Source organism: Rhyacophila brunnea, unplaced genomic scaffold (assembly GCF_057557595.1).
Source record: "Rhyacophila brunnea isolate RB1 unplaced genomic scaffold, BYU_Rbru_1.0 scaffold_22, whole genome shotgun sequence".
Classification (NCBI taxonomy): Eukaryota; Metazoa; Arthropoda; class Insecta; order Trichoptera; family Rhyacophilidae; genus Rhyacophila; species Rhyacophila brunnea.
Genome location: NW_028232882.1, coordinates 34,097,553 through 34,122,743, shown reverse-complemented (window position 1 = coordinate 34,122,743; position 25,191 = coordinate 34,097,553). Strand labels below are relative to the sequence as shown.

The 25,191-nt window shown below is 33.0% G+C and overlaps 1 protein-coding gene across 2 annotated transcripts in view; it reads right to left on the bottom strand.

The window, feature by feature from the left end:
* step (cytohesin steppke) overlaps positions 1–25,191 on the bottom strand; it is a 341,111-nt gene that overhangs the window by 157,900 nt on the left and 158,020 nt on the right. Inside the window, exon 2 of one of the 2 annotated variants that reach the window (XM_085949518.1) lies at positions 8,400–9,405. The exons of the other annotated variant lie outside the window; for it this stretch is intronic. Coding sequence (XP_085805644.1) covers positions 8,400–8,633 — 234 coding nt within the window. The 5' untranslated portion in view covers positions 8,634–9,405. The remainder of the gene's footprint in view (positions 1–8,399; positions 9,406–25,191) is intronic. 2 annotated transcript variants of the gene reach the window in all.

Below are 25,191 nucleotides of genomic sequence, written 5' to 3'. Positions count from 1 at the left end.
GTTAAAATAATGTAATCACTTCTGTCTAGCCACCCTGCTATTGGTATGTGGTATATGAACACAACATTTGAAACTATTTGGACAAAAATAAATCGGTAGACATCTCGTCCTTCTCTGTTGCATTTCGCCCAAGCAAGATGACGTTATACAACTATAACAACGTGTTTTCACAAGTGTATTTTAAATAATATGTAAAGTTATCCCAGTCTTACTCATTAGGTCCCATGCTTGTGTGTTACTATAATTGAACTTTAAAGTAGGGTTGTTTATTAGTGTCAAAATACGTGTCTCAGGTAAGCAGGCCTTCCATTCTACGTGGTAGTTTGTTGTTATTTCTAGACCAAACGTTAAGTTTAAATCCCACTCGGTGGCTATATGCGGAATAGGAACAAGGCTTCAATAAGTATAAATACTATATAAATTAGTGTCGAATTATATACATATTACTAAAGTTAGATAATTTATCTCACGAATGCCTACTTAATGATATAGAATGTTGATAAAAGTGATATTTATTACTAGAATTCATTCTTATCGTACTGCCTTATCACTAGTCGGTATAGCAAATATAACAGTATTACCTACTTGTCGTTTAAAATGTATTATTAAACCTCTTACTGTATCAAATCGACTTTTCAATGCAATAGCTCTAATCTTAACCTAAGCAATTCTAAAGGAATTCACCGCTACGGGCTTTTAAAATTCCGCAGTGGAAACGAAAGGAACCGTAGAGGTAGGTTCGTGTAAAGATGTCAAGGGTTCCACAGTATTTAATAACCCCCATCATGTTTACCTTATCACTGCCAGCCAATTTTTACTAGGTGGACACTTGTAGGCCAGCTATCTTTGGAATAAAATAAATCATTAGATACTAAATATTATATCATTACTCTGAGGTCGAAAGGATTTGACGGGCAGCTTTCAAATATCCATCCTAGTTTACTCAATTAATGCCGCCAATAATAAAACTGACGACTATCATATTATTATCAAATCTCACGGTTTTAGTACGATCAATCATAAAACCGTTATTCTAGAAACAAAATTAAAATTCGTAATCCTAACACCTAATATCCTAACATCTGCACCATGAGACAAAGTACATGTATAATTTATTAGTTTATGTGCGTAATTCTGTGTTGTATTCTGCACCCTACGGTCATACGAGAAGAAGATGAATGTTATCATTAGCATTAGAAAACATATTTCAGCTTCGCTGTCATATAATTAGGCTCTATCTTCAGGGTTTTTAGAACACCTTTGATAGAAATAGAGAATTATGAAATTTAGTAAACAATACTTAGACCAGGGTTTCCCAAACTTTTCTGCAATGGAACACTTCGCAAACCTGGAAATTTTAACGGAACACTTAGCTTATTTTTTAGATTGATTCCTACTAGTTAAGATTTTAATTTTTTTTTTATTAAAACACAAAATTAGCTAATGTTAATAGTCATGAAGTAGACTTTTTTTTTAACTATTAAAGCAAATTTGTGATGTGTATTTATTTATCTTACTTATCTGATCAACCCGCCACGCCGGGCCCACCCAGAGCCCGTGCCCCCAGCCTAAAGCCCTGTCAGTCCCCCCTTGTGGAGGCCATTAAACCAATAATAGCTAGTTTTGAAAAATTGGGGTACTCTTCTGACAAACTCGCCCAGAAATCATTTAAAGGCTGATCTTCAAAACAGAGTCACTAATTAAATCAATAAGATTTTCATATAGTCACTTGCGGTTAAGCCGACTGGTTTAGCTGTCACGGAAAATGGATCCCGAACCCAGGAATCGTCCTTACTAGTTTTCAGAAAATATTGCAAAAGTGTATAAAACCTTTCCAAATTGTCGCGGAACACCTATTTAGGTTCGGCGGAACATAGTTTAGGAAACCCTGACTTAGACAATGCTACACAAGCGAAAATATCGAGGAATATGGAGCTCGTCTACACGATGGTTCGGTTTTGTACAGTAATAAATAAAACACGAGTAATTTAAACAGTGTATCATCGGAATCACAGCGCAAAACAGAGTCTATGCATTTATAGTGCATTCGAAATGGGCAGATCAAAGTTTTCATTGTTTGACAAGCAATAGCGTTGAAATTCAATAATATTTACGATTGCATCGCACGCGAAATGCATTAAGGCAATGTTCTTTGAGGGTGAACAGTAATAGTTGTATGTAGAATGATCGAAAGTTAGCTATGACTGGAAAAAATTAAATGGATTTAATTATCTAACACAATAAGGAAACATAATATTTACAGACGATAAAGGGATTTAGAGTTAGATTGGTACAAAAATAATTTCCATAGAAAACTAATAACACACACGAGTCTCTTTAACAATATTATCAGTGCAGCAACATTGAATTTCCGTTTGAAACAATATTGGATCGCAACTACTATGATCTTTAATTTAAGTACTACACCAGCATGCCGTTGGTATGGTCATATTAATATAATGATTATTTTTATCAAAACGAACTAGGTATATAATAATCAAGCGTTTTTTCTTTAAATAAATTTTCTTTAATAAAGTTAATAATCTGTTTAAAATAAATACATTCAATAAAGTACTTTTTTTAATTCACAAGATTTGAGAATGTAACAAAGCCAAAAATAATGCAATTTGTAAGGCGATTTGGATGTATGAACACTAGCTAATTTCGTCGCAATTAAATTGAATGCAGTTGGCTAAATTACTAAAACACATTGGCTCGAATCCAGTGGAAGCTGGTTCGAGCCAGTCCACATCGTATTTAAAAAAAATACGTTTCCTAGTAGGTATATCTGAAGTGTTTTCAAATTAATAAATATTATATCTATGTTCCTATGAATCCATACCTATGTTCAATAAATCTATTCCTTCATTTTAGCAAAGTTGTGATCATATAAGCACAAAAACTGCAAATAGGGTTAGATATTTTTCAATATGGGTAAAAAATGTGTAAGCATCAGCGAGTTTTTCACAAAATATACATTTTGCCACCCCTGCTATAACTGTGGTACGCGTAGTTTATTAGTTTTTAGTAGGTTCACAAGATTTGATCCAAATATATTATTATACGATATACTTATCCGATTGACATAAAATGGTAGTGAAACTGAAGTGAGACCACAGCTACCTACGCATTCTTGACACAACTTAATTAAAAGGGTAATTTTCCCTTATAACAAATGTTAGAAATGGGGTGATGAAAGGAGATAATCATGTTGATAAAAGAATCTTAAATCATTAATACCGAAAGATGAAAATGGTCATGGGGTTATAACAAAATGTGGAAATAAAAAATAACATTATTTCTTTCAGAAAAATAAAATTAATAAGTAATAGGTATTTTCAATATTCAAACTAGGCGGATCCAAATTAACGGAATTGTTATTCATTGCGAATAATGCATGGGTAAATATTACCGTTATTGCATTATAATAATTAATAATATATCGCATAACCTAAATACTATGCCTTATAATCAGTGCACACCGCAGACGAGTTGTCATTGTCAATGGCAATAATATCGCACTCGCCCATTGTTGCTTATCTATCGTTTGTCAAATTATACGGTGCGAGATCTAACTTATAATAATTAGAGATTGCAATACCGGTATTTCAAAACCGGTATTCAATTATTTATCGATACCAAAATACCGGTATTTTAGGTATTAAGAAAGCATACACTTTTATGTTTTTTGAAAATTAATTTAATGTGATTTTTTCATTATTAACTAAGTAGGTATACTATATATTAAAATATGTAGTGTATAAGATTAATGCTGCCAAAACGCAAATATATTGACAGAAACCAACAAAAGTTGCATAATAATAAAAAATCTCTCAAATATTTATAGAATTGACATGATGAATTGGCATATTTCGAAAAAGAAAACATTCCTTTCAAATATTTAGAATTTATTATTCTATTCTATAGCCTATTGATCCAATGTGATAGTACATCCAAAAAACGTTGAATTTGAGAGAGATTTTCCTGTACATGGACTTATAGTATTTGTAAAAATTGGCAGTTCTAAAATATTATGATCTATCTATATATATTTATAAAGGTAAACGTAATAAATGTATGCATGTTCTCTAGCTTGCTATAAAATGAATACGTGTATTAATTAAGGCGCTAAGTACCAAAATAATAAAAAACTGTCATTTTTATAGAAAAATGTTCTACATACCAACGCCAATAACTTCAACTATAGTCTAAGTGCCTCAACCAAGTCAAAAAAAAATACAGCAAAATAATTAAACCTGTCGACGTTGTAAGTCCGTTAGCGTGTTTTATTTATAATGGTGTAAGTAGCACTGCTGTGGTCAACGGCATTCAATATAAAATAGCTGACGATGGTGTGTTGACACTTGCGAGTTCTTAATACCTAAAATTATAGAAGCTACCGTGATTGCTTCACACTGTAAAACTACATTTTTCAAAATGTCTGCTTCATGAAATTTTACTGCAACGACTCGGTATTTTGTAACTACAGGCAATACTACTTGTTGGTACTTAGCCTTATTTAATACACGTATTCATTCAATAGATTTTAATAGCAATATTTATTGATAGGTATTTTTCTTTTACTATAATATATTTTGACGAATACCGATATACAATAAGGAATACCGGTATTGATATATTCATTCGGTATTGCAATCCCTAATAATAATATGATTCGCGTCCAACGAATAGCGCGCGGCCCAAATTGAAAACACGTCAACTCGACCATCTCCAAGTCGAAGTCCCTGTTCGCCCAATGATAATAAAAACATTGGGTGCAAATAAAATAGCGCCGAAGCTCCTCGGAAAATAGTCCGAAATAATCATCGGCAGTCTTTTGGGCTTTATGGGCCGCCGGAGACCAGCGAGTTTCATTTCCGCCGAAAGCTGCGTTATATAATTTTATTCCTGACGATTTGTGGGCCGTAAAACGGCCGCCCGCATCTTCCACCGGCCGGAGATTGTCGCCGAATATACGAAGATTTCTTCACATAATATATCACGTGGATTTTTAAAAGTACATATATTATCACGTGCGTAAAAAAAAATCGTTTATTTGATAGTAAAATATCCATATTTAAGCGATCGGGGCCGAATCAAGGCAAAGTTTAGGGTTTCGAATACATTTTTTTATATTTTCATGATACATTATTTATACAAGTATCAATATTTTTAAGGTACACGTAGCAGAGGACGACGCCACATTTCGTTGGTTACGAACCTCCCGTGCTTAGTAAGAGTGCAGGTCCACCGAATGATAAATAACGATCGCCTCGACTGCTGACTAGATAATTACTTTTTAATTACCACATTTAAATAGCATGCTAATTAGATCGAATGGTCACCTGATCGTTACGCGCTAGGTGCGTCTTTAGCGTCCAATGACTTGATGAATACAAACTTTCAATAGGGGATTGCACCAGACGAAGAAACATTTTTTCCCCAATTATATGAGAACTTATTCATAAATAGCAGGCCTGGGCATACTTTTTGGACGAAGGGCCATATTAGGAATATAAAATTAACGGCGGGCCGCAAGTATAATACTATTTTAGATTTTAGACATACTTTATTTATTATAATGAAAAAGGAAATTCAAAAAAAAAAAATATGATTCTCTAATAGCCAACATTTTTCGAGCAGCATCTTCAAGTTGTTCGAATTTGCAGATTTCTTCTCAACGGTTACATGTAAGTTGTACGTATGCAGTTCACCGTGGGACACTTATTTGTGCGCCGCAGTACGTAAAACATGAGTTCGTGTTACATTTTATCAAATGACGAGTTCTTCGTTGAACATTTCACCGTGGAATACATTTGTACGTATCTTACAAAATGCGGCGATAGTTTGCAAATAGTACTGTTCTAATTAGATTAACCCTAACCTAACCTAGTAAAGATATCTCATAAAATTCGCCAGATGTTGTAGCACACGTACAAATATACCCCACGGTGAAATGTTCAACGAAGAACTCGTCATTTGATTAAATGTTACACGAACTCATGTTTCACGTACTGCGGCGCACGAACAAGTGTCCTGTGGTGAACTGTTTACGTACTAATTTGCAGATTTCTTCTCAACAGTGCAATTCATGTATATTCAATTTTATTTTTTAAATTCGTTAAAATGTAGAAAAAAGTAGACTTTTTTCAAAAATACGATTAAAGCTCGCGGGTCCCAAAGAAATAAGTACTTGGCGGGCCGTAGTTTGCCCAGGCCTAGACGATTGCCCAGGCCAGGCATTTAAATCACTCGTTATAGAATGCATCTCAAAGAATTATATCAAATTGGAGATAAAAATAAAAACCTAATTAGATACGTCCTTTTCTACGTCCATTATTAGACTATATCGCTTCGTTCAATTTATTTATGTAAGGCATAAAATCCACCAAAAAAGCGTTCGGTGCGCTCACTACTGAGTAGGCCCCCTCCCACCCGCGCAATACCCTTCACCTATGTAATAAGGGGCTCAAGGAGCACAAAATAATTATTATTATCAGCGTCTTTCATAACAAAGCAATAAAAATATTATTAAATTTCTCGGGGCTTGTAATTAATATCGGACACGCAATAACTAAACAAAGAGTTCACTGTTCTTAAATAATGGCTTCTCGCCCGTCTATCGACGACGCTTCGAGGAGCGTGATTTTGCTTGCCGTATTCAATGAATGGACTACGTTGTATTTTCGTTAATTCGTATCGCTGAGAAGCCAAAAACGGTGACTCATGGGGCAGGCGGGCATAATGCGTCGTCAAATCCAGTGTGCGCTGGCGTATTTGATTACGTTGTATTTTCGATGATTCACATAGAAAATGCGCGAGCGCCCCGTAAGCCTGCTTTAGTGGACTTTATGCCTTAGAGTTAGGGCATGGTAAGATTATGCACGTGGCGGTCCCTGCACGATGTGCTGGTTGATCTTACCAATACACAATAAAACAGAAACTGCCCGATTCAAGGCAAACACCCGACCTTGATGTGGACTGGACAATTAGTTTACAAGCACCTCTCATGCGTCGTAACAGAAGAAGAATACGATTAGATACTGTATTATACTTGATGAAAGCTGTGGTTCAGGTTATTTTTTATCACGTTTTTATTAGTTCGTATTCTTGTTTGTCCAGTACAATTTTTTTCTTGTTTGTCCAAGATTTGTATTGGACGAGTGTTTATATGATTCAACAGAAAATTTAAAAACGTGGTATATAAAAACTTATATTTATCTTGTAATTATTTATCTCATAAAATGCGAAAATATTACTGGGAGGCCTCACAGTACTTGTAGCTCAAGGGCTTATAAAATCTTAATCTGATCCTGTAAGCAATGGTTCCATTACAAGCTGTAAAATTATTTTCATTCTTTTCTCAGGGGATAGATTTATATTTATTGTACAGTTATAGAATATACAGCTTTTATATATGAATAAATTTGAATAATTGTCGTGCTGAAGACTGTATTAAACGAGTATTTTAATGTGTAAGAGACTTTGTTAAACATACAATTCCCACGGATAGTGAAAATCGATTTATTATTCAGTACGCAATTAAAGAAATCACTTTAAAATATAAAATTATTGATCTGTAGTCGAAACCAATATTTTATTAAATTATTAGCAAGTGCAATAAATTATGACATAATAACCAAAATTTCGTGAGATCCTGACACCGGTTAGTAATAATTGATGTAATTATAAAACTTCTATTTAAAATACAAAAGCCGATTGTCTAACAATAACGAAATTTAGAAAGTGCTTCAGAGAAAATTGTAAAAACACTAAATAACTTCGTCGCAATTAGATAGGACACACATAGCTTAGTGATTAACCAAAGTTTTGTACCATGTCACTTGTAGTGATTTTAATTTTACACTAAACTCCTTTATTCGGCGCTCTTGTCTGAATTATATTTATTTCTCCACCGTTGATCCATTCAATAACTCACATGCTTCATTTAAGCGCGCCATTTCCAAAATATGATATAATTGAAATAACTTAATCGTATTTCAAATGTATATCTTTTCTCTTACCTTACTATTCTCTCTTTCTGTTTTATCTTAGATTACTCATATCTATACATTTCAATAATTCTTAACACATAATATATAAAAATGTTACGGTTTCATCTATAATTATTCAATATTCTTTTCTTTTATTTTTCTTTCTATTTTATGTTATTATTATTTTCTATGACTTAAGTATATTATAATTTATATATGGAAACTTTCAGCAAATAAAAATCCATAATAAGAAGTCTTGTAAGATTATGAACCTACATTATATAACTCAGTAATGACAACTTTATAAATAATAATATAATATGCAAAAGACCAAATATGTAATAACAAAAAAATAACTCATAAGACAGGTAGTTACAACAGGTATAAATTAGAAATGTGACAAACCAGTCTGGAGACGCTCGTAAGATCCCAGGCCGACCGAGCCTTGGCTGGTGCCGCGGCTGGTCCTCCCCGTCTCCTTCCCAATGATCCATAAATCGGGACGGCGGGAGGTGGAATAGTCGGTACAGAATCCTTCCGCCGCCCACGCGCGCCCCGTCTCAAGGAGTTGAACCATCCCGACACGGAAGACCGCCGCTCTCTGTCCTGGGCCTGTTGCTGTACTGCTTTGATGAACATTTTCAGGATTCCGATTTCAGTCCGATTAGCACTTACTCTGTACTTCTGACACACTATCTTCTCAAAAACTTGTATCAAGTCGAAAAATGTCTATATATTTTTTTTAATTAGTCTTTAACACAAAAAATGTTTAATAATTTGTCTTTATATTTAATCACTTTCTTCGTTACAACTGTTTTTTTTTAATAATCAGTTTAATTTATCAGTTCGATTAAAAATGTTAATTATTTATTATACAAAGAGATTTATTGTAGGTTTTTTTATAATTTTATTAACTATTGTTTAAATGGCATAAATATTAATTTTGATTGTATCGTTTTTTGTTTGTTTGTGAATTTATTGTCATTTAAAACCTTCGTTCGAAAGCTCTTGTCAAGTAGCACTTAATGGATGGGTTTATATTTAAAAGCTCTTTGTATGGCCTCAATCACTTTATTTGTTTAAGTACTTCACTGCATTTGATACTGCAAGTCCGTTCGCAAATTCGCACTGGCAACACACAACGTTCACATCTCATAAATTGCATTAAGCATTAAATTAAGTGTATTTGAATGCAAATATAAAAAAAGATCTTCTGGATGCTCGCATTCCTTTTCTAAGCGCGGGCAACAAACTCGAACACTTGTTTTCTCTTCTCGTTTGTCTTTTTGAGGTGTCACTATCATTAACGTTCATTGGTAAAATAAAAAACAACTGCAATTAGCTGACTTGTAAAATAATTTCTTTCAACTGTTTCATTAAAACTTGCCTCATTTTTATTCCAATATCGAACCTATAGAAAGTGGAAAATTAGTATGGTTCTAAAAGTGCATTTTTCAAAAGCTAACAGTTCGGCATCTCTGCGATAACTTACCATCAAATGAATACAACATATTCACAAAAACAACCGTGAGTGAGGAATGAGGGCACAGCACACATCCCTAACCATACAGAGGGGTTAATATGTTCACCATTTTAATACAATTATGAAAGTGGTCATTTAGAACCGACAAGGTCCAAACAACAGATCTATAATTTCTTATTATAATCATATAACTGTTGATTTAAAATTTAATGAATCTCGTAAAAACTCACCGTAAGGATCTCAACACAAAATATTTTTTTATTATATTATGATATAAATTTAACGTAAAGAAATAGTTTGTAGATAATGGAATTCTGACATATTAAAAAAAAATATACCCTAAGTATATGTATGATAATATAAAATTTATATATTGGTTACATATTTGAATACCTATGCATAATGGTGCCAAATATAACATGTTCGAGGGAGGTAAATGATTCGTAACAGAAAATAACAGTACGCACGTGGACAGTCATGTTACGAAACTGTTAAAAATATGATTACGATCTATTTTTCATATTATATATCACAATATATGTGTGATGTTTTCAAAGTCTGTCTGTTTGTGATTGTTTCACTTCTATTACCGATTACACTACTGTTTCACTACACTACTGCCATTTGGCCTAATGGCCTGTTATAGTCCTTAAAATAATATATTCGTATAAATATATTCTGAAATATTTACATATATATGAATACACGCTACACACTACACATCGGTGAACTCTTAAAAGTACACGTACAATATAAAATCGTGATTTAAAATTTTAAATAAACATGCGTAACATTAATGTGAAATCAAGTCGACAGTAGATTTGAAAATAGCTAATCTCAAAGCTTAGTTGGTTATGAATAGTCTCAATTCTATTACCTTACTACTATTCCACTGCACTACTTTTATTTGTCCTCATGGCCTGTTGATGTGTTAAAAATAATATATGTGGAATAAGTATCTAAATATTATGTTTGGTTTTATGATGAATTAATAAAGGTAAAGCTAAATAATCGTTTAGTGTCGACTCTTTGGAATTATGATTTTTTCCTAAAGATTTCATTAAATAATAATCATTTCAATAAAAATTGATAAAACTAATTAAACAAGCCGCGTTCGCATCGTCGAAATATTATAAAACAACATTAATTAAAAGGCAAAAAAAACATTTTTCATTTATTTTCACTGCCAAGTTTATCCCCGAATTTCCGACGTAATTATAATTTTTATTATACCTTTATTTGTATTAAAGAAAAAAACATTTCCTCGCTGAGCTTTTTTTTCATTTTGAGCGTTCTCACACCCGTTGCCTATTCACGGGAAAATCTTTGTGTCTACCGCGGCAATGGCCAGGGATACCAAACAATGTTTTTATAATATACGACAAATTAACTAGGTAGAGAAAGGACAGATTCTTCTGGCATTGCGGCCACGACGAAATCACGTTGGAAAGGTGTTAGTGTTATTTTTAAGTAACGATACCAACACCTAAATGAGTCGCCTGCACTGTCCGAAGAATCTGACACCATTCTACAATGCAGATACATAATTACATAGTAATAACGAATTGATTGCTCAAGATGACTTTTCTACTTACTACTAAAATGCAAATATATTGAGTGAATCCAACAAAGGTGAAAAAATAATAAAACAAATTTCATAAAATATATTTATATGAGTAAGTGTCGCGATGAATTATCATAATATTATTTCGAAATAGAAAACATCAGTGACAAAAATGTTGAATTATTCTATAAATGATTGATGACTGTACAAGCGTTGAATTTAAGAAGCTTTTCCTGCACCGGGACTTATTTGCAACTTGATGAAGCGCTTTGAATGTAAGGTTTATGGGTTCATGCGCCACTCTTCATACTGTTTTTCTAATACTGAGTCTATTTCGTTGTTTTTAAATGTCACATTGAGAATGTCTTGAATTTGTAAAGTTCACATGTGTAAATAAATGATTTTGAATTTGGTGCAAATATTTTTTTTCTACTAAGCATATAATTTACATTAAGTAGGTAGGTACCTATATAACAAATTTAAAACATAAATTATATATCATTTTGTAAAATGGATTTCTGCTAAGTAAACATATTTTCATTTAATAGTATACCTAATCGATAATAGCGCAAATGCAAAGCCAGTCAAAAATGATTTTTTTTGAAGGTGAATTTAAGTTAATGAAAGGACCCAAAGGATTTGGCGAGTGACTAACAACTATACTTATATTTTTACTTTAATTATCGAAACCCAACAGTTCACAGCAGCTGACGTATAAAAGATCAAGGCAGTCACGGGGTTCGTTAAAGCAAGGACGCGAAATTATCCTGTCGAAAAAGAAATGCTTCGCAGTTTTTGAAAATAATTATATTCACTTTTTACAACAGAGTCTGGGGTCTTTTAATTCCATTGCCCTGCCCTTTTATCCACGGATACCTTTGTCTTGTGATATTAATAAAAAAAAATCCAAAATCTTTCATAAATACTCGCTTTGACGTTCGGCAACCCATAATTTAATAAGGAGAGTAAAGTACGTCATCCTTCTACAGTCAATGCATAGTTAACAGAAACTAATACATTAAAAAATAGTTACTATGGTCACACCTAGAGTTGGGTTTCGGGAATTCTCGAGAATTTTTCGAGAATTGTAATTTTTAACATTTCGGGAAATCCCGGATCTCGAAAATCTTTTCTCGGGATTCAGGATTTCTTTATTATCAAATATTAATTGAAAAAACGATTTTCTATATGAAAAAAGTGGACAGAAAACACAAAAGTGATCTGATCGGGGCATTTAACACAATTAAGCCAACGTCGACTCAAAATGAGCGTAATATTTGCAACATCAGGGAATTTCGTACCTTAAAAGCGTACGCGATTGTCAGACGCAGCGATTGACAGTCTATGTTTTTTGAAATTCTATTTTAATAAGTAATGTTTGTAATTATTTTTGTTTTCCTACTTCAATTTGGTTTTCTTCTCACATAAATAAAAAAAAACATATCTTTTTGGAATTCGTCTGTTTTTACACTGATTTTAGGATTTTTACAGGTTTTTTTTTTTAAATTTCCCGATATCTCGAGAATTCTTCTCTGTTAATCCCGAATCTCGAGATTGAGATTGTCTCGGGAAATACCCAACTCTAGTCACACCTAAGTACAGTCGATGAAAAACACCTACAGTACCTACCCATTTCTGAAACTGTGGGTATGGGTAATTACGATTGCCTAAATTTATTTTTAAATGTGTGTTTCATCTAGGGTAAGGACAGAATTGGGTAGGGCGAAAAATTACCAACCATCCCCCATAAAATAAGTTAGCATAGCCTTCAGTACAATATGGCGTGTGCCCATATGCTACCACTGAGAGCGAAAGTGACAATTTCCTTGTTTACTATAAATTACAAATACAGTGAATTGATACAGAGAATATTAGCAAACAACGTTACTAACTCTAATTGTCGATAAAATATATTCCGAACGGAATGAACAAAAATAAGCTAGGTATTTCCAGGAAAAAACCGTAGATCTGCTTTGTCGTCGAAGGAAAAATATGAAAGAGAAGAAAAGAGACTGCGGTAGGTTTTAAGAATAAACACCTAGCTGCAATTATTAAAGAATTTCTTTTCAAAAAATATTTTTTTTTGAATGATATATAATATATGACCAGCGAGTATATAAAAACTTTAGATTTAACGCTAACTACTTGACAAAAGCAATAATTCCACGGTAGGTGACTAGTGAAAAAAAAAATTTCATAATAGTAACGCTAAATTGGCAACGTTAATAAAAATACCCATACCAGTCAGTTCAGTTCAATATGTTAAATAAGCTAATTATCATAATATACGATACTCAAATCCATACTCTGTACTATTCCATTCAAGTTGAATGGATACTTGAATGGAATAGTACAGAGCTTGAATCCATTAGAATTTAAATTCAAATTCCATCAAGTACCTTCGGTCGAAAGTATTAATATTCAAATCCATACACTTACCATACAGAGATTATCTTATCCAAATATTGTATCTGGATATACAAAACATTTTAAATTAAATAAATATATTTACACTTCTACAACAAAAACAACAACAAAAAAAATCCACTTTTGACGCAAAGATGACGTGAAAACATGGCAATATTAAGTTTGTTATAATATAGACGTACCAACGAAAGCGTAGGTTATGTTACCACCGAAACATAACAACTAATATTAAGGGGTTGTAGGTATATCTTATCATGGTTTCTTTTATACTAAACGTGACGCGTGATCAATCTTGTCATAATGTTATGTGTGAAAAGGAAGGTGTAATGTAGGGTCTCGCGGCACCAACAGCACACTTATATGTGAAAACAACCCAAAGTAATAACAAAGTGCAGCCATATATTGTATAGGAATTTGACTCTGACTTTGAAAACTCGACATATTATATTATGTAAGGGAACATTTAATTCAAAATCTCCAATAATCACCGCTATTACAACGTAGGGGTAAGTTTAATTTTTTTTTAACTAGATACCACATTGTGTATTCTTCACAACATTGGCGAATGATTGTAAAGACAGATCGCTGATTTGCAATAACGATCCTTATTGTAATGTAAGTAGGTACCAAGCGTTAATTCTTAAAATACATTTTATTTATCGTCGCTTAAGAAACAACACCGCGGAAGTCAATTAATTGAAATTTTCAGGGGAAACAAAAAACGTCTCAAAAAATTGAAAATTGATACCTTTTAACTTAGGTATTTATTTTGTGTTTAGTTAAAAAAATGTTTCTTCTAACTAAACACAAAAAAAATAAGTTAAAAGGTACTTATATCTCCGCTCTATGCGTTAGAGTAAGATAGAATTTCTACGGCTGAATTAAAAATGGTTTGTAAACGTAGCCGGTAAATATGTATTTGACTGATGCATTTAAAAACTGCGAGCACGTGTTGTTGAAATTTATTGTTTTTGTGTTGAATATAAAGTTAGTGGTAATTATTTTTAGTTATTTTAGTAAAACATAATATAGTTAACTATGTTGTGTTTAAATTTGGTAGCCGTACTGAGAAGCAACACGATGGTATAACGTTTCACAGTTAAGTTGATAATAATAAAATCGAGGTTCCACTGTGCGTTATACGCAAGAAACACGGCTTCATTTTGCCGACAAATAGGCGCTCTCTATATATCATTTCTCTGAGTAGCTACACATAGTTCTTCATATGCTGATATCGTAGAATATTAAAAAATTGTTACCATTTTCATTCTCATAAAAATAGTCCCCAATCTACATTATTTTGTTGTTTTTTTATGTTTGCCGACAAATAGGCGCTCTCTATATATCATTTCTCTGAGTAGCTACACATAGTTCTTCATATGCTGATATCGTAGAATATTAAAAAATTGTTACCATTTTCATTCTCATAAAAATAGTCCCCAATCTACATTATTTTGTTGTTTTTTTATGTATAATTGTAAAGACTGTAAGAACATTAATAATTATTGAAGCAATAAACAAAAATATTTAGCTGTTTATAATGAGTTAAATGTCTTAAAATATTCACGACATCGAAAGAACCGCTGCTATTTTTGCGATTGGCACTTATATCCTATTAAATAAATGTCAGAACGTATCATACGTAAGTTATCGTTGGTTTTATTATAACATGTACCCTACATATGGATGCGTAGTGTATCGCAAAGTTGATGGATCACCTCTTTTTCAGTAGCTGCGGAATATCACATTCTGACGTTAATTCATGGGCTGGTGTGCGCAGGGAGGTACTTAGGCGAGGGTGGGCCGACCGGCCTACGCACGAGGGCGCCACTACAAAAGCCGCATTTTTATAAATTATTTTTTTTATTTACGGTCGTAATAATTTTTGCAAAAAATAATAAATTATAACGCCCACGATATATCATAATCGCTCGGTTTAAAACATTTTAAAGCAGAAGCTTTAGCTTATCGTATGCCAAAGTAAATTCTCTGTATGCACACAGTGATCAACGCACAAATTAAAATATGTATTGCCGCCAAATGAAAACTTAATTCTAATGGATTTAAGTATTGTACTATTCCATTTACTTAAATCCATTAGAATTTAAATTCAAATTCCATCAAGTACCATCGGTCGATAATATTAATATTATGAACACTTTATTAGTTAAAAATGGTTTTATAAACTAACGAATCCGATCCTTACCGTTATTGGCGTATGTAATGAATGACACAATATATATTAGATCGTGGAGAATTGTGAATAAAGGTACCAACTAAACGCTGAATAGTATTTGTGATGAAGTTACCATCAGTGAGGAAAAAAGAAATCGAACCATCCAGCCTTTCGTCATATGTATAATATGGTGAAGATGTGACGATGAACCTGGTTCGACTACGTGTTACGGATGCCTTAAGAATCTCAAACAGGCCACCATTTTCTTTATGCCAACCGCACCGACCTAACTGCCATTTTTTTTTTTTGAGAATATATCCTAGTAACTGGGAACATACGGCATCCCGAGGTTGCAAATGCAGTCCACTATCATTTGTAAATTAAATCAGTTAACGACATAACTAATTTGATTTGCGTCTATATTTTGACGTTCTTGCAATTTATAGTCATCATCTATAAATTAAGTAATATAATAGCACCTGTACATGTGCATGGATTTACTTGCAGCAATAGTGTATGTTTTAAATTATCGCGATAATAACTGTTTACACGTAAAAGTGCCGACTTTCTCACCAATTTCATTATTCAAGAGTAAGCGAGACGCGGTGTTGTCATTTTATAGTACTATTTGACAGGTCGTGAAAATCGGTTAAACTCAAAATGAGTCTGCGCGGCGTTGTTCGTTTTTTACCGGCAGGTTCGCTACAACCGTTCTACTATCGAACTAGAAAATCCAGAAGCTTCTGAACTTTTTTGATTCATGCATGCAATCTTGCAACTTGCATGATACCACATGTTTAGACGTTCATTTTCTTGTTACGGGCGCTATAATACATACTGTCAGCAGTAAATCAATGCACGTGTAAACAGGGTATAATATTATGTCCTTGATTTAAATGACCAACATGGTTCAGTAGCTATTTTTGGTGGAATTTGAAATCACTGCTATTATTATTGTTAGGAATTATTTACAAGGACGACACGTATAGAACACTTACGTGGCAAGCAAAAGATCTGCATTAAGAATAATCACATTATGATTTTTTTAATATAAGCATGTGGGAGGTTTTTCAAAAAATTGTATTTTTAAGTATTGAATATAGGTACATACATAATTTGAAAACACATACTTACTAGAAAAAACTTAAGAATAATTACAAGATAAAAAGAACTTTTTATATACAACGTTTTTAAATTTTCTGTTGAATCATATAAACTTGACTTGACTAGCTTAAACGATCAAAAAAAATTGTACTTAATAAATAATACTGAAATGTCATTTTGACATGTCATATTGATTTCCATAGTAACGCACGTATATATTAATAATTTAGTTACTAGGCCCCAGACCCTAGCAACCAATGATGGTGTCGAAATAACTTTTCATATAAAACAGAATTAACTGAAAATTAATTCAATTCTACTTAAAGATGGCTAAAAGTATTTAAAAAAAAATGCATTGGCATCGTGTTCTGATATATTCTAAAAGATTCAAATGTCTAGCTAGTCAGTAAGTTAGTTAAAAATCGATTGCAAGATTTGTACCGGACAAAGAACCACCGGACAAATAAGAATACGAGCTAAGAAAAACGTTGTAATGTAAAAATACGACGCCCGACGGGACTCAAATCCGCATCTACTGAATTCAACGTGAATTTATTTTACAATAATAGTCCATGATTCACACGCATACGTGTCGACTGGTAGCGCACATTGGTTGAACACTTAACGCTTAAAACACAATGGGAAATCATACAGTGGAACCCAGGGGGCACTAAACAACCACGGAGATCCCCTAAAACTTATAAAGTTCGGTAGATGGACTGAAAAGAGTGCAGAAGAAAAATCTATCTAAGCTGATGATAATATATCTGAGGTATTTTCAATTTATATACTTAATATATTATGCTCAATAAAGCTCATATTTTTTTTAAATTATTCGTTGAATAAAAAAAAATTGTTTATTATAAATTTATTGTATTTAACTTATAGTCTTACATCTTCAGCTAAAAGTTACTAAGTTTATCATAGTTGACAATTAAAAAGATATAATTCTTTAGTACCCGGATAACTTTTCAATAATATTTATTCTTGAGTCTCTGCGACCCCCTACGGAGAATCAAGCAAAGTTTTCCCATGCGAAAACAGCAATAAATCACAGCGCGCGAACGGTGCCAAAACGGAGGAGACTGACTCCATTGTTGAAGTGAAGATGTAAGTTTTCACAAACAAATCAAGGGAGGAGAGGGGCGGGCCCCAATATGTCTGAATACACTTATCATGATTACAGGCCGAGACGTCGATTCTGGGTAAACTGCTGGAAGGAGAGAATATTTCGATGGAATTTTGCGACGATATATTGTAATATATTTGACTAATTTTGACATCACTTACAGGGCGGAAAATATCCCAATAATGTCTAGTGTCAGCAATCCATTTAGATTTAATTATTTTTTACTTACGAAAAACAACCATTAGACGAAAATTGTCAAACTAAATAATACACTTTTCCAGTTGGGAAATTAGTTACAGTTTTCCAGCGTTTACTCTAATTTTTATATTGTGCGTGCGGATTATAAACTCATCTGAGCAGTATTTTTTACGTGAACAAATATTCATATTCTAATTGATTTAAGTTTTGTACTATTCCATTTGAGTCGTTTTTTGCGACCCAGGTTTCGCCTTTCGGCATCTTCAGGCACTATGTGTTCACCAAAGGGGAAATACGCAGTGCACACTTCAGTGTAACCATTTATTATCGCGATAGTTTAAAATACACACTATCGCTGCAAGTAAATTCATGCACGTGTAAATATACCTACAGTTTACACTTCAGCGTGTATTTACCTTTTGGTGAGTGCACAGTGTCTGAAGATACCGAAAGGCGAAACCGGGTCGCAAAATACGACTCAAATGGAATAGTAAAAAATTTTAATCCATTATAATTTAAATTCAAATTCCATCAAGTATCTTCGGTCGATAATATTAATATTATAAAGATTCACATGTTTTCGTAAATAAATGAACTCGTCAAATTAGTATGCCGCAAAAGAAAGTAACAAACTATGAAAGTAATTATTACATATTTTTATGTAAATTGCGCAATATTCGCACCCGACTTTTCGTATCTTATCTGGTATCGCATTTACTTCCTGTGCAATTTCTGTGTGAAGATATTTTTTTTTGAATTATTAATAGCCATGTCCTTGCTTTTTCGTACAAGGTTTTTTTACGTTTTTACTTTTAGAACAATCACAAACACCCAGGGTTTGAGAAAAATACATGCATCATTATTGTGTCCTCACCGGGTCGAACCAAGAACTCTCGGGTGGAAGACCAGCGCCGTACACACTGCACCACGAGAGCCTCTGTGTGGACGATGAAAATATTTGTGCGGATATTTTTTTAGAAGTGTGCGCGCGCACATACGCATGCCTTGGAGGTAGCGTTGGACTATGAATTGTATTTGTAGTCAATTTAATCATTTTTTTAACCATGTCCGATCGTTATATAATCATACGGGCCTCCATAGAATGGAGGTTTTTATTCACAGATTTTTTGTTTTTACGAGAAATATGTAGATGTTACCCATTTCCTCAACCTATTATACCTACTCCGATTCCAAACACAAATTGATATACAATATGTGTATTTTCAAGACAGAGCCTGAGACCCAAGACGCAATATGCCGACGCTTAAGCGGCCATCGTGGGCGTAAACTTAATCATTAATTTTAGTAAAAAGTAATTTCATCATTAGCTATGGTAACCTTTTTTCAATTTCACTTGCATACATTTAATTTCCTCATTTATAGATGATAGAAGGTTTTTTCCATCATGTAGGTATCTAATAGTTATGGTCATACCCCAACCACATCCTAAAGCGGGCCCCCCGGCCAGGATCTTTAGCGGCCCCCCTACCTATCGCTAAGTATAAAGGCATGTGTGACGCTCAACAGAAGCGTTTTCAAAATTGAGTTAGAGGTAATTTTTAAGCGTTTTTTTGGAAATTTGATAAGTACATCTACTTGAATTATGGAATTGTCGAGAAACAGTCAAAAATTGCACCGCACAACTGCATGCTATATAATAGCGCCGCAGGCGACTTTTTTAGTATTAGAGTAAATTCGTGATGTGTGTTTGTCACACATATCTGATCTACCAGCTACGCCGGGACCCTAGACTAGAGCCCTATCAGCCCCCCCTTGGTTATGGTACTATGATATGTGGCTTCATAAATATCATATATAATATCATATCATACCTTCGATATGTGGCTGTATAAACATATATTCAAAAATCGTTGGAATGCCAGTATGAATAACGTTAACATTATCAGGGACCGGTAAGTTCTGCGTAGTATCAAAACTAGCGGAAAATATAGCAATCCTCAGCTTGCTCTCAAATCTAAGTAAAGATCAACCGTATACGTACGTCATACTGTATTTATTACGCCGTCCAGGTCTATTTATTTGGCAATCGGATTCATACAGTTTCACGTTATAATATGTCAATTAAATTTATGTATATAGTTGCCTTACATCGTTTAGATTTAATATCTTATATATTTTTAAAAATGGAGATAGGTTGGTACAACAAGTACATTAAAACTAGTTCTGTCATAAGTGTGTTTACGGAAACACGCAAACGTTCACCATTTCTCGGAACAGGGTGTGAAGAAATGACGTAAAGCAGTTTCCTTCATCTACCCCGTTTACCCTGCCTATTTATTAAAATTACTTTTCAAAATCAGCGAAAGTCAAACATTAACTACAATTCATACACCTCCGCATCGATAGATTTTAATTCCCGAAAGTGTTAAGTATGTATGGAATGGTATATTATCTATATACTACTGTATATGCCACTACCTCCACACAAGAATAACATAAGCCCTAATTGGTGAAGATACTATACTCAGTGGATTCCATTAAACTTTAAAACGAGGTTACTAAGCAAGCAACTTAAACCGTATCGCCGTCTTTCATAAATTCCCACATAATGCGCTCGCTAATCGTCCCGAGCGGCTTTTGATTTGTTATTTATCGACGGAGCACTTGGCCCGCCGCCAGAAGCCCGTTGAGAAACTCTGGCTTAAAGATCATCAACAGCAAGACAAGAAAAATACCATAGCAAGAGCTGGAAGTGATTAAGTCTTTTGAGTTTGACTTGGGAATGTATACAGCTGAGGCTATAGTCGTATCTCTCAAAATATAAATCTGACATGAATTTCATTTCCACATATATATTTACTTAGACACATTTAAATCAATAGTCCCATTAGGAGATACTTACTATGAATTAAAACCATATTTTTACAGAAACAAATCCATGATGGCGATTACAACTAAATTATTAGACGTTTTATTTAGCAACGATCAGATAAGTATCTACCTCAATCATCAATAAAATATATAACACAGATTACATTTATATAATAAAGCTTCTACATGTCCCTACTTCACCGAATTGTCCGGGCTTTTAACTTTATAATACGTATTTTCTGATCCACGTGCAAGACTTAAAGTTATACGAAGAAATATTTCTTGAAAATTGAAATTGGAAACAATTATGAATAATATGCCAAAGCCAAAACAAACGAAGAGTGCATTTTAAACCACAGAAGAAACTTTGGATAAAGAAGTACGCGGTGTTCGGTGCATGTATGCGGCAGCGAGGGACCGAGAAGGGTGGAAGGAGCTGGGGGAGGTCTTCATCCAACAGTGGATTGACGTTTTTAGCATGGTTTAATAGTAACTGTAAAAATACTAATTAAGTAAGGGTAGAAAGTTAATGGAATTTGAATTCTAATTGATTTACCTTGTTAAGTTGCTTACGACTAATGACATTTTAATAGGTTTGTTGTTGATATTAGCGGTGAATATCTATCTATGTTTAAGTATGATTCAATTTACAAATATGTGCTTCTTTTTTATTTTATACTTATTTGTTTGCTTAAGGGGGATGTCATCAAAAGTTTCGTTTTTATAGAGCCATCTATTCCCCGAATTACAAAGCATATAGGTAAAAATTATATCAGAATCTAATTCCAATTACAATCCAATTTGAATGAATTTTTGAGGCATCTTATCTAGATGTCACTGTAATTATATATTAATAAAAAATCTAAAAACAGATGATATATTTACAGTTATTATTTAAACAACGGTATATATATTTTTTGCATTTTATTTCAATCGGACTTTTTTATATTTTGTCAGATTATTATAAAAATATACGTGGACCATCGACCTGGTAGTACCTTATAATAATTACTTATGTGAGTTTAATTGGAATGGATTGGATTGTATTAGAATTTGGATTTTATAGTGATATTAAAAAAATATATACATATAATAATATTGTGTAATGATATTTATATGTGATAACAATCTGTGAATTATTGACATTCTCATAGTAATGAAGATAATTAATTAGGTATGGAATCATTAGACCATACACATGATCTCCATAAAAATGGCGTCATAGACTATTTTACAACACATTTTTAGAAAATAATGATTAGGTTACCTAAGTAAAAATATAAATATTATCAATACATTATTAGAACAATCCGAAGATGACAGCCGGTTTGGTGATTTGAAAATAATTAAATATACCCAAAACATTGACAATAATAATTTATTCTCATCATAAGAAAATATACCTAACATCTGAATAGAATAGACCCATAGGGACTCAAAACAGTACGTCGAATGTGTTGATAATTTATTTTTTTTGGCATTCACAAAACGTAGGTAATAATAATATGTAGGCAGGCACACTGCAGGGTTTATTTGGAAAGCATCTGTCAGTTGTGCAGGTACCTACCTAGTAATATATCAATAGAAATATTTTTTTTTCTTTTCTGTGGTCTCGGACCATTGCAAACAAGCAATGTTGCGCCAGTTTTGATTTGTGACTAGGTATAAATATGCCAGTCGAGATTATTTTTGGTAGGTAAATACTTCTGATTACTTATACAAATATTGGAAACTGATTAAGTAAAACCAAATAAGGACTGATCTAATTATTTAAATCTGAATAGGTATATCTCAAATTAATTTTATAATTAATTTTGACATTATTTAGTTTGCAGATATTTTATAAGCAATGTTTTTTTTATGTAGCTACTTACAAACATTGTGTCAATTTTATTTTCGATGAATATATATTAAGTAGGTATGTTAATTACGTAACACATTGACTGCTGATTAGATAATTGCTTTTTAATTGCCACTTTTAAATAGTATGCTAATTATGTCGATTGGCCACCTAATCGTTACGCACTAGGTACGTCTTTAGTGTCCAAGTCGATATGCCCTGGATCGAGGGGCCCTGGCATCCCCAAACATGAAAATTATCAGAATGATTTTAAACATTGAAATTGAAAGCCAATAAACTATACCTTTGGGCTTAGACAAATAAAAACACGGCAAAAAAATGATTTGTAATAATTCTCCAGCACCCTTTTTAGAAAAATTTCTTAGATTTTAATTTCTAACACAAAAATTTCGAAAAAAACGAAAAAAACAAACAAAATTTTAGAAACCCAATCCCTAATGAACTGTCAAAAAATTCTCGGTGTCCAACTGAATTCAGGAGTGGTGTTGGTCATGGCTGGGGAGGGCTGACAGGGCTCTAGTCTGGGGGCCCGGGTTGTGGGGGGCCCAGCGTGTCGGGTTGACCAGATAAGTGAGATAAACACACATCATAAAGTAGCTTTAATAGTAGAAAAAGTCGCATGCGGCGCTATTACACTTCATGGCCATGAACATTTTCAATTACTTATATAATTGTGCAATATATTTTTTGATTATTACGTGTCGATGATACTCGACAGCTCCATTATTAAAGTAGATGTATTAAAAATCGCCAATAATTCACTGTATAAGTACCCTTAATTTGAACTAAAACACAATTTGAAAAACGATAATGTAGTGTTTCACACTGCCTTTAATCTTAGCGGTAGGTAGGGGGCCCGCCAAATATCCTAGCCTGAGGGCCCGTTTCAGGATGTGGGGACCATGGTGTAGGTACACCGAGTGCAATAGACAAAAGACGTAAAAGACAATAGATAAAAGGGTAATAATTAGATTCATTTGCGAAAATTCGCGTTCACATTCACTTGAAGTAATGGTAATAGAATTCAATGCATATAATATATCAAACGCGATAGTTTTTCAGTGTCTTTTCATATAAGATGATTCAGGAAAATTAACTTGTACCTACCTACTACGTAAGCGCGAACATTATTTCGTCTAATTGCTTTTTTATGACTGAGAATGTCTCAGGAGCAGTTACCCAAACTGAGGTTGCCATGCACTCAAGTGTGCTTTAACCGAATTTATATGACTAGTCAAGAGTGGCCATGAAAGAAAGGAACACATAAGCAAAATTAAAAATTTTGGTAGCTCATACAAAGCTGATAATTATGAATTATCTAAGGAAGTAAAAACATCTTCACGTTGACAGTATGACGCCGCAAACTTTCTAAATGCAACAAATTGGCTTTTGTGGGACCAGATCGGACGTTTTACTTTTTTTCTTTATTTCCTATTTTTTTTATTTAAGTAGGTACTTCAAAAATTATCGTTGTTAGTGTTATTATTATATAAAATCGCTGAAATTAATACATAGGTACCTACCTTAACAATATAAGTTTTAATGAAAAATTGTATGTGTTTGTTTGTGGGGGGGGGGGGGGTGTAAATTTACCACACCGGCTGACGGGTGACACCAACCCTATTTACGCCACTGCTCAAATGCGTTGATGATCCGCACACACACAATAGAAAAATTAGAGGGAACGTTGCTAGCAGTGTATTGAAATTGACTGATGAATGTTTGCTTAATTTTATCAATATAAATACAAGTAAACAAATGAGAAGACGGCTTAATGTAAATGCTAACATAAATTTCTCAAATTTTTTCAGACCATTCGTAATAAAATATATTACAATGTGCATGCATACTAACCGCACGTATCTACATACGAGGTAGGTACCTATTATTCATGCGAACTAGAATCTAATACAGATGACAGTTATTTCAGTATCGCACGTTGTTGCCGCTAGAGGCAGCACGTCCTTGACGACTGTATTTAATTTGAAATTAGTAAATAACATAATAAATATAAATTAAAATATTACGTTAAATATATCTAAAAAGTAAGAAAAATATATTGAACAGGCCCACGTTTTCGCTTGATGCAATTATTGAAAATTGAACATTTTTATTTTTCGTAAAAATCGATTGATTTTAGATTGAAAAAAAAACATTAAAACTATAATTAATTGACAAAAGAGATTCACTAGTTCCAAGAAAACTTATTAAACAACATTAAATCGATAATTTTGTTTCAAGAAATTACTTGGAACAATAAATATTTATTTTAGTAAAACCCTTATTTTTAGCCGTTTTTTCAAATTTGTCGCTTTCTCTTTGAAATAAAAAAATATATTTTATTTTTCCCATTGTATTTAGATAGGTATCGATCGATTAAAATATGTTTAAAGCTTTAATTTGATAATGAATTTCTATGCCTC